The sequence below is a fragment of the Chrysochloris asiatica genome, unplaced genomic scaffold, assembly GCF_000296735.1.
Source record: "Chrysochloris asiatica unplaced genomic scaffold, ChrAsi1.0 scaffold00003, whole genome shotgun sequence".
Classification (NCBI taxonomy): domain Eukaryota; kingdom Metazoa; phylum Chordata; class Mammalia; order Afrosoricida; family Chrysochloridae; genus Chrysochloris; species Chrysochloris asiatica.
The window spans coordinates 28151511-28168642 of NW_006408521.1; the positions used below are offsets into that span (position 1 = coordinate 28151511).

Sequence of the window (17132 nt, forward strand, 5' to 3'; positions counted from 1 at the left end):
CGCGGAGTGGCTGGTAGTTTCGAACCGCTGACCTTAAGGTTTGCAGCCCGATTCGTAACCACTACGCTACCAGAGCTCCTTAAATATTTGGTAGGACTACCCAATGTTTTCTAGCTTAGAATCTTCATGGGAGCAGATCATGAGGTCTTATCCTCTGTGGAGTCTTTGGTTTGAACCACTAACGTTTCCATTGCAGCTGAGAATTAAACCTTTATGCTGCAAAGGCTCCTTAAAATCTTAAGCACTGGGTGGTATAAAAGGTTACGTTTTTGAAAGTTTACTTATTTGAACCCATCCAGAGCTACCTCCAAAGAAAGGCCTGGTGATCTGCTTTTGAAAAGTCACAGCCTTGAAAACTCTATGGAATGTAGTTCTTCTCTACAAGCGTAGTCAGTCTGGTTCCTGTGGATTCCACCTGGTGAAGTCCACGTGTATAATCGTCATATGTTGCTGAAAAAAGGTATTTGCAATGAATAAGTTATGTATTGGTCTTGCAAAATTCTATCATGCATGTCCAACACTGTTTGGATCACCAAGGCCATATTTTACAACAAATGTTCTTTCTCCGTTTACCAATATCCCAATCACCAGTAACTATCAGTTTATCCCGATTTTATGTTTGATCAACTTTAGCCTGATGAAGGTGGCAGTTAGAAGCAACAGGTTATGGGTACACGAGGCAATAAGAATGTATCTTGAACCTATAGGTGCTGAGATTGTGTGTCTTGAAGTTGATTCTGACGCATGGTGATCCTTTAGGACAGAGTGGAACTAACTATCCATAGAATTTCCTGGGCTTTAGTCCTGATGGGGTGCTGTAGAATAAGCACTGGACTGTTGATCACAAAGTTGATGGTTCAAACCCATCAGTTGCTTCTCAGAAACCCTGTAGAGGGCAGCTAAGAGTTGGCACTGACTTGATAGCACTTAACAACCATCTCTATGGAAGCAGATTGCCAGAGCTTTTCTCCCTCAGAGTCACTGGTGGGTTTGAGCCACCAAATTTCCCATCAGTGACTTAATCATTATGCCACCTAGACTGTCTCTAAATATGATCATCCTGCATCTAAATGTTTTCAAGAATGGGGCAGTTCACTCCTTTGTCATGATGACTCTGATTATCAGAAAAAATTACTACTATAAATTAGGGATAATACCTACTGTTTAGAGTTACTATGAATAATGGTGGTGGTTGTATTAAAATGCCTTCGAGTGGGTTCAGATGCATAGTGATACTGTATAGGGCTTCTGAGGCAGTAAAGTTTACAGGAGCAGAAAGCCTAATCTTCTCCCATGGAGCTACTGATAGATTCAAACTGCTTACCTTTCAGTTTTAACCCAATGTGTAACCACTAGGATAGTGGTGGTGGTGGTGGTTATGTGCCATGGAGTCAGTTCCTACTCACAGCGACCCTGTACAGGGTTTCCGAGGCTGTAAATCTTTACAGGAGCAGAAAGCCTCATCTTTCTCCCGAGGAACAGTGGGTAGTTTCCAACTGCTGACCCTGAGGTTTGTAGCCCGATTAGTAACCACTACGCTACCAGAACTCTTTACTAGGATAATAGTTGTTGTTAAGTGCCTTTGAGTCAGTTCCAACCCATAGCAACCCTGTATGGGGTTTCCGTGGAGCTGCTGGTGAACTTGAACTGCTGACCTTGAGGTTCAAACAGACTTTGCAGTTCAGCACATTAATCCACAGTGCCACACCAGGACTCCAGGGATAATTGTAGGGATTATAAAAGTAAAGTACACAGTATAGAATCTGACATAAAAAACAAATAAAGCGACAGCTGTTGTTATCTCACCCATTGATTCTAGTTTGTTCCATTGAGCTGTCTACATATACCTTCAGTCTTTAAAATTTTTTTGAATTGTGAAATAGTGAAGGTTTACAGAGCAGATCATTAGTTTTACATTCAGCAGATCATATAATTTGCTTCATTACAATGGTTGCAATCCTTTCCATGTACCATTAGTTAGCAGTATTTACTTCTATTTACTTTAACTCTTGCATTACTTCCTGTGTCTCCTGCTACCTTCATCTTTTCTCTGCCAACCTCATTCCTGTTGTATATTTCTTGCCCCTTTGCCCATGTTAACATATGTCTCCCCTATAGATGAATTATTTTCTCTCCCCTGACAATAAACATCATAGAATGTTTCTTTTATCAAGGAAACCTTTTCTTAACTTTTTACAACAGTGGTCATATTTGTCCTTTTGTGATCGATTAATTTTACTCAACATAATGTCTTTTAGGTTCATCCGTGTTGTGAGGTATTGTTCAGATACATTTTTATTCTTTAACATTGCATAGTATTCCATTGTGTGTATGTATAAGTTTGTTTAATATTCTTCTGTTGATGGGCATTTAGGCAGTCTCCATCTTTTTGCAATTGTGAATAGTGCTGCAATAAACATGAATGTGCATGTGTCTATTTGTGTTAAGATGTATCCCTTGTAAACAGCATATTGGATAAGAAAACTGTTGTTGTTGCTGTCGGGTACCATCAAGTCAGTACTGACTCATAGCGACCCTATGCATAACAGAACAAAACTCTGCCAGGTACTCTGTCAACTTCACAATTGTTACTACATTTGAGTCTATTGCTGCTGCCACTATGCCAATCCATCTCATGGATGTCTTTTCTTCCTCCTTTTCTCTGACCCTTCACTTTACTAAACATAATATACTTCTCCAGGGTTTGGTCTTTCCTGATAGCACATCTGAAGTAGGAGAGACGGTCTGGCCACCTGCCTTCTAAGGAGCATTCTGGCTGTACTTCTTCCAACACAGATTGATTTGTTCTTTTGGCAATCTATAGTACTTTTAATGGTATCCTCCAACACCATAACTCAAAAGCATCAATCCTTCTACGGTCTTCCTTATTCACTGTCTAGCTTTCACATGCTTATGAAGTTAATGAAAATACCATGGCTTGCGTCAGGTGCAGCTTAGTCCTGAAACTGACACTTTTGCTCTTGAACACTTTAAAGAGGTCATGTGCAGATTTGTTTAATGCAATATGTCGTTTGATTTCTTGATTGCTGCTTCCATGAATGTTGATGGTTGATCCGAGTAAACATCTTTGCTTAGATCTTTTTGAAGTTGTCTTTGACAACTTTAATCTTTTCTTCATTTATATAGATGTTGTTTATTGGCGGTGCAAATTTTTGTTTTCTTTACATTACCAAAGGCTATATGGTCTTTGGTCTTCATCAGTAAATACTTTAAGTCCTCTTCACTTTCAGCAAGCAAGGTTGTATAATCCATATAGCTCAAGTTGTTAATGAGTTTTTTTCAATCCTGATGCCCCGTTTATTTCATATAATGCAGGTTCTCAGATTATTTGCTCAACATACAGATTGAATAAGTATGGTGAAAGAATAAACCCTGGCACATACCTTTCCTCATTTTAAACCATTCGGTGTTCCTTTATTATGTTCTAACAACTGCCTCTTACTCTATGTACAGGTTCCTCATGAGCACAATTAAGTATTCCAGAATACTCCATCTCCGCAATGTTATCCATAGCTTGTCATGATAGAAAGTCTTTGTGTAGTCAATAAAGCATAAGTAAACATCTTTCTGGTATTCTTTGATTTCAGATGATAAGAAAATTGGATTCTTTAAACAGTGTTTTAAATAATTGAAGTTAATTGTCATGTTATTCCTATGTCTTCTTTGTTTAGACTAAGCATCCATTAGTATTTTCTCTTGGAATATCTGATGTGTAATAGATTTTCATTCTGTTTTTGACTATACTCCTGGATATGATGTTTATAGAATGTGGTGCTCATAACTGAAAAAGGTACTTTAGATATATAGTCTGGGTACTTCAAAACAGAGAAAAACCGTAAGCATCTTTGGCCCAGGTACTACTTCAGCCGCCTAGAACTTCTTTAGCCTTTTGTCAACCATGTCACATTAATTACTGCCCTTGGCAGTAAGTTTTTTTGTTTTTGTTTTTTTTTCCACATGAATTTTACATCTGCTCCATTTCACATTAGATAGAACTTTTCTCAAGTGTAAAACTTTATATTAATTCAAAGCCTATGTGGTATATCAGATATCATGCTGAGTTCTGGTGATTAGGACAAAGCATCAACACACTAGAAATGTAAGCTTCACAAGAAACAGGGACTGGGTCTATCAAGTTCACTACTGAATCCCTGTTTCTTGGCAAGATGTCTGCACATAGTTATAGGCTAATTATTTGTTGAATGAATAACAGAATAAAACTTTTCAAAGTTATAAATGAGGAAGCATTTCTCTACTTCGCACATTTTTATTAAATTGTCGTTGTTGTTGTTGTTAGATGCCATTGAGTTGGTACTAACTCATAGCGACCTTGTGCACAACAGAATGAAACACTGCCCATTCCTGGGCCAACCTCACAATTGTTGCCATGCTTGAGCCCATTGATGCTGCCACTTTGCCAATCCATCTCGCTGGGGATCTTCCTCTTTTTCTCTGATCCTCCACCTTACCAAACATGATATCCTTCTCCAGCAACTGTCCCTCCTGGCAATATGTCCAAAGTATGAGAAATGAAGTTTGGCCATCCTAGCCTCCAAGAGCACTCTGGCTGCACTTCTTCCAACACATAGCTGTTAGTTCTGTTGGCAGCCCATGGTACTTCCAATATTCTCCTCCCACACCATAACTCAAAAGCAACCATTATTTTACGGTCTTCCTTATTCATTGTCCAGCTTTCGCATGCATATGAGCTTATTGAAACTACCATGGTGTGGGTCAGGTGCACCTTAGTCCTCAAGCTGACATCTTTGCTCTTCAACACTTTAAAAAGGTCTTGTGCCTCAGATTTGCCTAATGCAATACGTCGTTTGATTTCTTGACTGCTGCTTCCATGAGTGTTGATAGTTGATCCAAGAAGAATGAAGTCCTTGACAACTTCAATCTTTTCTCCGTTGATAAGACTGTTGTTTATTGGTCTGTTGTTGTTAACTGCTGTCGAGTCAATTCCGACCCATAGCAACCCTGTATAGGGTTTCCGAGGAGAAGCTGGTGAGCTTGAACCGCCGACCTTGCAGTTCAAACGGCTTTGCAGTCTGGCGCATTAACCCATAGTGCCACACCAGGACTCCTTATTGGTCTAATGGTGAGTATTTTTGTTTTCTTTATGGAATTTTATTAGATTAGTTTGTCATAATGTCACTTTTAGCTTAAGCCTAGAGTAAGGAGCACTGGTGGATCTACAGATAAACACTGGACTGCTAAACTCAAGGTCGGCAGTACAAACCTACAAGCCACTCCACGAGAGAACGATGAGGCTTTCTGCTCCTGTATAGATTTATAGCCTGGAATTGACTCCATGGCTTTTTTTAATTCCAAAATTATTTCCAAAATAAATTGTTTCTTAGCCCAAAGAAAATACCCACATGTTTTTTTTTTTTTTTGCTGGATGGCCATTTATTCCTCCACTGAAGAAGGCCTTTTTAAAATAAACACCTGTTTGACCTTTGATTCACTACCTACATCCCAGGGTTCGCATTAGCAAACCATGCTTTCTGAGCCCTAAATACTCGGAAAATTCCTGAGCTGAAATCTATTAGGCCCTGTTTTTCCTTAGGGGGAGAATAGGTCTCTAGAGATTAGTGCGGGGAGCAACTTTAGGAAGACCTTGAAACTCTGCCTTGGTCTGTGAGGTACCAGGTACCAGGTCCAGCACCTCGGGGTATCAAACTATTACACAGAAGATATATGAAATTATGTTTTCGATTTCCTTAAAACCACAGTTAGGGAGGCCTTATGACCCCTGAGGAAGGAGCTCTGGTGACAGTGGGGTATCTTGGAGCTGCTAATCCAGTATGAATCCACCAGTCAGTCTCTCAATGGGAGAAAGATGAGGCTTTCTGCTGCCGTCAAGATTTACATTCTCGGAAATCCTGAACAGTGTCGCTATGAATCGGAAGCAACTCGATGGTACGTAACCACCACTACCCCTAGGAGCCCTGAGACCTCTCACAGTTTTTCCCAGCATTTTGGCTACATGTGAACTACTGGTCGCCATCTTGAGATCAAATGTCAGGCAAGCTGCCATTGGCGTCTCACGGTAACCACGGAGACATCCGTGTCCCACCCGTTTCTTCCCCTCCCCCTCAATCCTTGGAGACAGTAAACTACAATTCCCATCAGTCTATTTTCCCTATTTGACGGAGAATTGCCTAGATTTGACTTGTAGGCAACCGCGACCCTGCCGCAGTGAACTGCGGGAGTCGCAGTTCGTGGCGTGGTCTCACAATTTGCTGCGGAAATCTCCAGAACTACAAATCCCGTGAACTAGCGAGCTCAGGCATGCGCATGGAACACATGGTCCTCGCAAGCCTTCTTGCCAGCGCCTGAGAGTTAAGAGAGGGCGGGGGGAAAGGAAGAGGAGGCGGGATTCAGGCGCTGCGTTGGCTGCGGCCTGGCACCAAGGGGGCGGCCCCGGCTAAGAGCAGACCCAGCGGCCCCAGGCGATTATGGACCCTGCCGAGGCAGTGCTGCAAGAGAAAGCGCTCAAGTTTATGGTGAGGAGAAGGTGCAGGCCAGGGAGCGGTGTTGGCGGTGGCGTTGGCGGCGTCGCTGAGGCGCGAGTGTGGGCCTCCCGTCCGCTGGGGGAAGGGGCAGCGGGACCCTGGGCTGAGACCAGCGGCGGGGGCGGCTGAAGGGACGGGACCCGAGCTCTGGGGAGGCGGAGGGGGTTGCGGAGTGAACCCAGGGGTGGGGGCAGCAGTTCCGCCATCTTGTGGATGAGAGGCCAAGTGACAGCTGGAGCTTAATCCGGGAGGGGGCTCCGGGTGGCGCGCGGAGCCGGAGAGGGAAGGGGCGTGGGGACAGTTACTGAAGAGCGGAGGAAGCTCGGAGGATAGACGCTACGAGGCCGCTGACTGGGCCTTTTTGGTGTCAGGGTTACAGGTAAGGCCTGGGAACGAGGTGCATTCAGCAGTGGGGAAGGGGAATGCGGGATAGTGGGAGAAGAGATACTGGGACTAGGAGGGAAAGGGCTAGGGAGGGCTGGATGCAGATGAATCTAAGGGTCGACGAGGGAAAGCTAAGGTTGGTGGGAGACTTGTAGTGTTGTAGAATGAGGATGGAGATAGCCTTTGCCTTGAGGGTGGAATACCAGCCTGAGCAAACTAATGTTGACAAACTCTGGAAAGGAAGAGACCTTACTTAGGAAGATAAGAATTGAGAATGGGGACTTAGGGCCATGGTGACAGTCTCTGGGGGAAAAGGGCCGTGTTGACTGTGAGCCAGAATTACAAATGTCAGGAAAAGGGATACATGTACTTTGAAAAAAGAGGCAAAATATTGTAGTAGGGACTAGGTGATAAAGAGCAGGAGGCTGATTGATCAGGAAAACTCAGGAGATTGGAACAAAATTAATAACTAGTACGGTAAAACAAGGAGTCCTGGTGAGGCACTGTGGGTTACTGCGCTGGACTACAAAGTCGATTTGAACTGCAAGGTCGGCGGTTCAAGCTCACCAGCCGCTCTTCGGAAACCCTATACAGGATTGCTATGGGTTCTGAACCGACTTGATGGCACTTAACAACAACAGGGTAAAACAAAAACAAAACTTGGAGCTAACTTGTAGAGGTAATGAAGTGTAGGGGCTAGTGCTGTATCAGTTTCTGGGAAAAGAAGTGCCATGGAGATTAAGAATTGCAAAGACCTAAAAGAACGGCAAGGTCGGCGGTTCAAGCTCACCAGCTGCTCCTCGGAAACCCTATACAGGGGTCGCTAGGGGTCGGAACTTACTCGACTGCACTTAACAACAACAGCAGGAAGCAATGAGATCAGAGGAGAAATTCAGGAGATAAAAGGAGATTGGAAGGAAAGTCAGTTTTAGGTGTGAACATGCTTTTTTGTGGGCATGGTTAATCCTCTTGGAGTCTATTTCTTTAACTTTGTATCATGCTTTTTTGTGCTATGGTGCATTTGTGTAGTCTGATATTTGATACTTTTAATCTGATGCATCTTGTATGTTGTAGGTCTAAAATCAGAGTTTGTGGTTACAATTAAAGAATGATGGGATGCTTAGACTTCTAGTTTTTAACAGGTGGATTTTAGGGACATTGGTATTATTTGTAGTCAAGTCTTGCTTGTTTTTCCAAAATTAATTTGAACCTGTCACTCTAAAGTTTATTTATTTGTTAGATAGTTGTTACATTGTGTCTTTGCCTGAAATACTCTAACTTGCAAATCAATAAACATGGATATTAACCTAATTGAATGTAGCTTTAAACTGCCACATCTACAAGTCAGTTCAGACCCCTAGAAACCCGTATAGGGTTTCCAAGGAGCAGCTGGTGGGTTTGAACAACCAACCTTGCTATTAGCAGTCCAGTGCTAATCATGCAGCACCAAACCAGTAGTATTTAAACTGCCCCACATACAAGAATATTTTTCAAGAGACTAGTCAGATTTACTAAAACTTTATTTTGAATTAGTGTTTTTAAAAACTCCTAAATAAAGTTTGCTAACCCACCAGCTGCTCTTCAGAACCCTTAGACAAGATCACTTTGTCGGAACCATCACTCCCAACAACAAGTAACGTTTGAGTGTATCCCCATTAAGCCTGAAGAAAGTTCTTGAATTTCTGCCTAATTGAAAAATTCTGAAATATTAGGATGAGATCTTGATTTTTTTAAGAAATTAGAGGAAATTGTTTTACCTCTATTATAGCCAGCTTGTAGATTTAGTGTAAGTCAGAAAGATGACAGCTGCTAATTTTTGTTGTTTTCTTTCTTTGAGAGTTGATTTTTAAATCCTAGTCTTGACAGTTGTGTCAGATTTATGGAAAAATGATTTACAGATCATAAAGAGACACTTTGAGATCATTTTTACTCCCCATTAGACCTCAGCCTAGGAACATTCTCAACTACTTGATCTCTGCTTTGTACCAGTAAGTTTATTTTATTAATGGCCTCCTAATTGAGTTAAAAGGAGCTCTGGTAGCGTAGTGGTTACGAATCGGGCTGCGAACCACAAGGTCAACAGTTCGAAACTACCAGCTGCTCCGCGGGAGAAAGATGAGGTGTTCTGTTCCCGTAAAGATTTACAGCCTCGGAAACCCTGCTCAGGGATCGCTGTGGGTCGGAACCGACTTGACGGTACTTAACAACAACAACAATTGAGCTAAATCCGATATGGAGGTGGCCATGTAGAATATTGCAGCTTTGGGGAGAGGGGCAATACGTATTATTAAATATAGAGTCAGTCTCCTTTGAGAGAATTTTTTTCTTTAATTTTTTAGTTGCTTTCATTTTTGACCTTGCCTTCCATTGTGACTGCTGTTTGAGGAAAGGTCAACTGGAAGAGGGTCACCAACAATACTTAACTGGTAACAGCAATACCTTAATTACTAATGCAGAGAACAGGGTGCCAAAGACTTGGTATTCTCTTTCAGCTCAGTAACAGTCTTAACTATGAATTTGAGTAAGTTACAACTTCCCTTTGGTCCCATTTACCCCACTATAACATGTCTGTTTGTTCTGAGTGAACTTTGAGTTAGGAAGATACTTTATTTGCTCTTGCACCAAATAATTGGTGTAGAGTGCACGTGGAGTGCCTAACCTCTAATCAAATTGAACTTTTTGCATAGTATTTGACTTTGTTCTCACCTTCCTTCTCTTGTGAATTGCTGATGGAAACTTTTGTATAGATGCTGTGATTTCCCATAGTTTTTTTTTTTTTTTTAAAGCTATAATTTGTTTAAAATGTCAAAATGAATTAATACTCTTTACTAGTTGTATTCATTACTACACTGAGGTAGTGCTTTGATTAGGATTTTATAGTAAAATCTTATTGAGGCTGCTGATTTAGTTGACCATAATTTATACATGGTGTATGCTAAAAGCTTACCCTTAGTTACTTGAGAAAAAGAGCTTAAACAGAACATGTAACTCCTAAAAACAATTACATTAAAGAAGTGGTTTACAGTATATTGCCTATATATTAAGTTCTTTTCAGCTTTAGCATATCCTTAGGACCTTTAACTAATACTCAACAAAAATATACCTCAGAAAAGATAAGTGGAAGAGGACTTGAGAAGAATAAAATGACTGAGGGGATGTAGGCAGTATGTATATTTATAAGAAGCCCTGGTGGTATGATGGTTAAGAACTCAGCTGCTAACTGTAAGGTCAGGGGTTCAAACTCACCAGTGGCTCCTTAGGAGGAAAAACCTGGGGATCTACTCCCATAAAGATTGTTGTAGTTGTTAAGTGCCGTTGAATCATTTTTGACTTATAGCGACCTATACAGGGTTTCTAAGGAGTTTGAACTGCTGACTTCATGGTGCCAACCACTGAACTTGTGGTCCAGTGCTTATCCTACACAATGGAAAGACAAGCTGAGGGATTTGAAGTTTGTATTTTAAAATGGGCAGGATAAATATATTCTTGTCCTGCTAGTCCCAGAATCTTAAGTGCCCTCGAGTGGGTTCCAACTCATAGTGACCCTGTATAGGGTTTCCAAAGAGTGCTGGTGGGTTTGAACTGCTGACTTGGTGATTAGCAGTCCAGTGCTTTTTTTTTTACAGTGCTACACTAGGACTCCATTCCAGAATCTTAGAACTAGGGAAACACTTGAAACTTGGATGAAATAACTTGTAAAATAAAATAGTTTATAGAATTGATAATAACTGATAATATAAAAACTGTTGCAGAGTCCCAGTGTGGCTCTTATAAGCCTGGGACCACCAGGTTGGTATGAACCACAAGGTTGGCTATTCAAACTTGTCAGACTCAGAAACCCTATACTGACTGGATCGCTATGAATTGGAACTGGCTCAATGGTACTTAACAACAACGTTGCTACATAACAAACCACCTCATATTTAGAATCTTTAAAAACTATATTATTTCTCTCACTTCTGTTAATTACTGATTTTTCTGTTTCACTTGGTGTTGACTGTTGTCTGCATGGCTGGAAGATTTAAAATGGCCTCTTTCATTTGGCCGACCACTGACTTAAGAGTTCATTTGGGACTAATGACCTTCAGTTTTACTTTTATGTGACCTCTCTCCATGTGGCTGCTTAGATTTCTTAAAGGCAGGTGGGTACTAAAAGAGGAGCCATTCACAGGAGAAGGGAAGTAGAAGCTACCAGTTGCTAAATCCTGGGTGGGTTAAAACTAGTCAAGGCCAACCTGGAGTCAGAGGGTAGGAAAGTAATCTCTCTTCATTGATGTGGTGAGTGATCTGCAGAACAGGGAAGGAGGAATTGCTAGAGGCTATCTTTTGAGACATTGTTGTTGTGGGATGGAGTCCTGGTGTGGGGCTGTAGGATAAGGTCAATAATAGTTCAAAGCTACCAGCCACTCATTGCAAACCCTATATTGTTGCTGTCACTGTAAGTCAAACCAACTTGAAGGCACAACAACTCTATAGGACAAACAGCATAATTGCCAGCCATAAGGTCATCGGTTTGAGCTCACCAACTGCTCTACAGGAGAAAGATGAGGGTTTCTGTTCCCACAAAGATCTCCAGTCTCAGAAACCCTAAACAGGGACGCTATGATTTGTAACTGATTTGAAGGCACTGAATCCCACCACCATAGATACTAGTTTAGGTGGATGCTCAGGCTAAAAATACAAATGTAATTAGTCAAATTTGTGGTAGTAACACTAGGAATGCTTGGAAGCATCTCCTTTTTGAGTTAACTTCTCAAAGAACAAACATGATCTACCTGACATGCTTTGATACTAAAGATATAATACTGGGGTGAACTTTCTTATTTGTTCAAAAAGTCTGTGTTTAAAAAATAAAGTACATTTAAAAATGAATATTCAGATTTTTCACTGTAATGGATTTTTCTTTAAATCGGTGAGATTAATTACCTGCTGATTGGATGGACATGTGACACTGGTTTTTAGTCTAAGTGGTCAAAGTGTATATGTATGTATACCTCACCTTTCCATTTAAGTTAGCCTTCAACCTGTTACGTTTTTGGATGCTGCTCCTGGTGGGGTGGTCGTAGTGCTGGTGTGCTGTCTAGTCTGTTTCAACTCATTGTGACCCTGTGTAGGGTTTCCGAGCCTGTAAATCTTTACGAGAGCAGAAAGCCTCATATTTCTCCCAAGGCTTTCTCTCTAGTAGCTGGTAGATTTGAACAGTTAGTTGACCTTGTGGTTAGCGGCCCAGTGCATAACCACTAAACCACCGAAGCTCCTTTTGGATGCTGTTATGTAGGTATTGAAGTATGAAATGACAGTGACAATTCTTTATGCTCATTTCCTTGATTTGTGTTTATAATAGATTTATGTTAATAGGAGTGAATTACTGTGTGGAATTAAAATCCTACTTTGAGTTGTTGTTATGTGTCTTATCGTCAGTTCCAAGTCATAATAACTCTGCATAGGGTTTCAGAGGAGCAGTAGGTGAGTTTGAACCACTGAGCTTGTGGTTCAAAACGAGATACGGTGCAGTACAGTATCCTACAGAGCTACACTAGGACTTTGTCCAAACTGGCAACACCAATTTATGTTCTCAGCAATGTATGTGAATTCCAGTTGCTTTAGTATTAATCAATCTTTTAAATTGTAGCCATCCTGGTGGCTGAATATTTATATTTCAAAATTCCAAAAACAGAATATTTACCACTTACTAATCACTTACTTTGGGTTCATGGTAGTTCTGTAGCATAAAAACTGGTCTGTGAACCACAAGGTCGGGGATTTGATTCCATCAGTGGCTCAGTGGGAGAAAAATGAGGCTTTCTGTTCCGGAAAGATTTATAGCCTTGGAAATCCTATACAGCATCACTTTGAGTCAGAACTGACCCTGAAGGCACTAAACAACAGCAGTCACCTGGTGGGTTTGAACTGCTGACCTTGTGATTACAGTCAGTGCTTATCTTACAGTGTCACACCAGGAGTCTACTTTGAGTAGTTGTAAAAAAAAATTTTCTATTGCTAAATTAGAAAATGACCTTGTGAAAGAGAAGGCTTAATCTATACTACTAGTAGATTTACTTTCTAAGGAAAGTAAGCAGATGAGATTTTTACTCTTGCTAAGAGAGACAGATTTGCCTAATCTGCTGTACAAGACATCTTTAAAAAGTGTTCAAGAGCAATGATTTGAGCAGTTTGAGGACTGAGGTGTACTGACCCAAGCCATGGTATTTTCAATAGCTTCATATGCCTGTGAAAGTTGGACATTGAGGCACTGTAGGATAAACACTGGACTGCTAACCAAGGTCAGTGGTTCAAACCTACTAGCCTCTCCTCAGAAACCCTTTACAGGCTTGCTATGAGTCAAAACTGACTCAGTGGCACTTAACAACAACAATATATGCATGTAAATAAGGAAGACTGTAGCAGAATTGATGCATTTGAGTTGTGGTGTGGGAGAAGAATATTGAAAGTATCACGGACTGCTAGAAGAACAAACATATCTGTATTGGAAGACATATAGTCAGAATGCTCCTTAGAAGGCAGGACTTCAGATATATCAGAAGGGACCTGTCACTGGAGAATTATATTATTTTAGGTAAAGTAGAGGGTCAGCAAAAAGAAGGAAGATCCTCAATGAGAATGGATTGACACCGTGGTGGCAGCAGCAGGCTCAGGTTCAACTAACAACGCTTGTGAGGATGGTGGAGGACCAGGCAGTGTTTTGTCTATTGTGCATAAAAGCACTATGTATGAGTCAGAATTGACTCCATGACACCTAACAACAGCAACAACAACAACAACGAGAGACAATACATTATAAGATCTTGGTTATATATAAAGTTATTTTATGATAAATAGCATTACAACAACTAAAAAAGAATGAAAGTAAATATTGTTTAAATATTTTTACGTTCCATATACTTTATAAGTATTTAAATAAATTACATTAAAAAATGTATATAATGAGAAACAACAAGAATTGAGGATGAAACAAAAAATATTTACAAAGTTTTAACATCTTGCCATTATAAAGAAAATTGCCTTATCAACCCCAGCGTCCCAAAATTGCCAGTGTGTGTGGGGAGGGATAGAGGGAGTGCCATATGAGAAAAAACAGCTGAAACTTACAAGTTCAACTAGTGTTCTTCATTTTTCACCTTGTACTTGGGAAATCTCTGAGTAATGACCCGACTGAAGTACTAGTTCCTTTCATCTTCCAAAGCCTAGTTGAAACAGAGCTAGAATTTACAGACGATAATGGAGAACAATATAAAACTAAGAATATGGGTGGGTCTCTGGGGTCCCTACCATCCTAGCTCCTGTGTGGCCACAGTGGAAGGTGGGGAGCAAGTACACAAAGTCCACAGAGCTGGGAAAGAATTCCTGCTTGCCAAAGATGAACTTTTTAAATTTGAATTTCCTTGTGAGTTGTTATGACTTCTTGAGATGTGACTCTCCTTTCTAGGTGTACTTAGTACTTTCCTGCTGCCAGGGCTGGGACCTGTGCTGACACTCTGTCAATTACAAAATAACTTTAGGAGAAGTGGGAGAGTTGTATTATTTTTTTTGCCAATATAATCCATCAAGAATAGTTACCATTTAGTGTTTGCTATATTCTTATGGAGTCCTGGTGTGGAGCTGTAGGATAAGAATGGCAGGGTTGGTGTTCAAACTCACCAGTCACTCCTTGGAAGTCCAATACAACAGGTATGGGGAACCCTTTTTCTGCCAGAATTTATAACATCATTTGTGGGTCATGCAAAATTATCAACTTAAAAATTAGCCTGCTATATTTGGTCAGCCATTTGATTAACTCACCTCTAATGTGATGACTGGAACTGCAGTTGCCTTGGCAGGGCCAGACCAAATGATTTTGCAGAAATCCTGGTGTGGCACTGTGGGTTAATGTGCTGGACCACAAAGTCAATTTGAACTACAAGGTCAGCGGTTCAAGCTCACCAGCTGCTCCTTAGAAACCCTATACAGGGTTGTTATGAATCGGAACTGACTTGACAGCACTTAACAATAACAACAACATATGGCCCAAGGAGTCCTGGTGTGGCACTGTAGGATAAGCACTGGACCGCAAAGTCTGTTTGAGTGACAAGGTTGGTGGTTCAGACTCACCAGCTGCTCTTTGGAAACCCTATACAGGGTTGCTGTGAGTTGGAACCAACTTTATGGCACTTTACAACAGCAACAATAACATATTCTTATAGGAACCGAGGTGGAACCATGGTTCTAGTGTTTGGCTGCTGATCAAAAGGTTGGCGGCTTGTATCCACCAAGCTGCTCCACAGGAGAAAGATATGGCATTCTGCTTATGTAAAGATTTGCAGCTTTGGCAATTGTATGGGGCAGTTCAACTCTGTTCTATAGGGTAGCTATGAGTTGGAATTGATTTCATACACTGGTACTAAATTCTTTACATGTATTATTTCATTTAATCCTCCCAGTAATCCTATGAGTTAGATTGCTGTTACTAACCCATTTTTCAGATGAGGAAACTCATTTCAGAGAGAATTTACACAAAGTCACTCAGCTAGCAAGAGTTTGAGATCAAACCCAGACAGTCTGACTCCAGAGCCTTGTTGTTAAGTGCCATCGAGTCAGTTCCAACTTGTAGCGACCCTACATAGTGTTTCCTAGAGGTAGCTGGTGGGTTTGAACCACCAACCTTGTGGTTAGTAGTTCAGTGTTTATCCTAAAGGATAAGCCATACCAGGACTCCTTGAACCTTACTTACTTACACTACATTTCATTTTTAAAGAGCAGGGAAACTGTACTATAATAATACATCTGCATTGCTAGTCAGGTGGTGTTCAGTACAGGGAAATGCTGTCCAGACTTGGGTATAGATTCCTTGATCATATGACTTACTGAGAAAATATAGTAAGAGTTTACAGAAGTCACAGACTCCATTGTGCCAGTTAGCTGTGTTGTTATAAAGAGCGATAAAATATCAGTGGTGCATACAGTGATATCTCCTTATGAATTTGTGGATTTGCAGGTTATCAGTTGATCTAGACTGAACATATTTGAGTGATTTTGGAATTTGTTGCTCACTCAGGATCACATCTTTAGACTGGAGAAGCCATGATTTTCCAGGCAGAGCTTTTCTTATGACCATGACAGAGGCACAAGAGAGCAAGTGCCTTTTAATCAGTGGTTGTATCATAGCTATAAATGTTTCATTGCTCAAGGCAAGTCACATGACCAATCCCAAAGCCAAGAAACAGGAAAGTATACTATGCCCATAGAGGAGGCTGTAGAGGAAATGAATATTTCTGAATATTAATTATTGGCAGTCCCAGGTTATGAACTTTTGACTTATGGGCAACTCATACTTACCCTTTCAGGATATGTAAATTTGCCCTCTCTTTGAAATGATTGACCCAAACTACTACTCATAACAAATTCTTCACAACCACCTTCACTTGCTGTATGTGCAGCTTTGAAATAATTGAAAAGGCTTTAAGCCTTTTCTTCAACTAAATAAGGCTAAATGAGAACCGTATGCACCCTGTCAGACTTAACCTACAAATTATTAAAGATGGGTTAGGAATGGATTTCATTTGTTACCCTGGGGACTGCCTGGTACTATAGTTGACTTATAAAAGAATGGTAGGATGCTGAAACTGACAACTAATGTGCTTTTTTTCCTACCCTCATCGCTGGCACCATCCTGATGAGCACTTTTCATATTGGATTACTGAATGACACCTGTTGGTTGGATACTCCCAAAATCACAATGCAATATAGAAGAACTACTCTTTGCATCATACCATATAGGAAAAACACCTATAAAGAAATAATAATCAGAATCTTTACTCTGCTCCATAGTGATACCCTGAAATGTTTATCATTATTACAGTGATATTCTTTGTATCATTCCAATGGTATTTGCAACAGAATATGATTTTTTAAAAAATGTTTTATTGTGAATTATATGATAGTTTACATGGGAGAACTTTAGTTTTACATTCATTCCATTTTATATCCTCTCACTGCCATGGTTCTAATCCCCTCTGTGTATCATCAACCACCCAAAGGGTATATCCCAGAAACCCATCCCCTACACTTCCCCCTACTCCCCCCAGTTTTCGGCCCACAGTCCCTTTCCCTCTCTGGGTCCAAGGTCCCTAGTCGCTTCATCACTCCACGTCATCATTTCTGTCTCTATCTCAGGCATCTCTGTTTCTCTGGGTAGGGTCCTGCTCTCGG

General features: G+C 40.8%; 1 protein-coding gene across 3 annotated transcripts in view; it reads left to right on the top strand.

Moving 5' to 3' along the window:
• The first annotated feature begins 6354 nt into the window (after window positions 1-6354).
• Window positions 6355-17132, top strand: part of BTRC (beta-transducin repeat containing E3 ubiquitin protein ligase) — a 252818-nt gene continuing 242040 nt past the window's right edge. For all 3 annotated transcript variants that reach the window (XM_006831261.1, XM_006831262.1, XM_006831260.1), the window contains exon 1: window positions 6355-6533. In XM_006831261.1, the coding sequence (XP_006831324.1) occupies window positions 6486-6533 (48 nt within the window). In that variant the 5' untranslated portion in view covers window positions 6355-6485. The remainder of the gene's footprint in view (window positions 6534-17132) is intronic.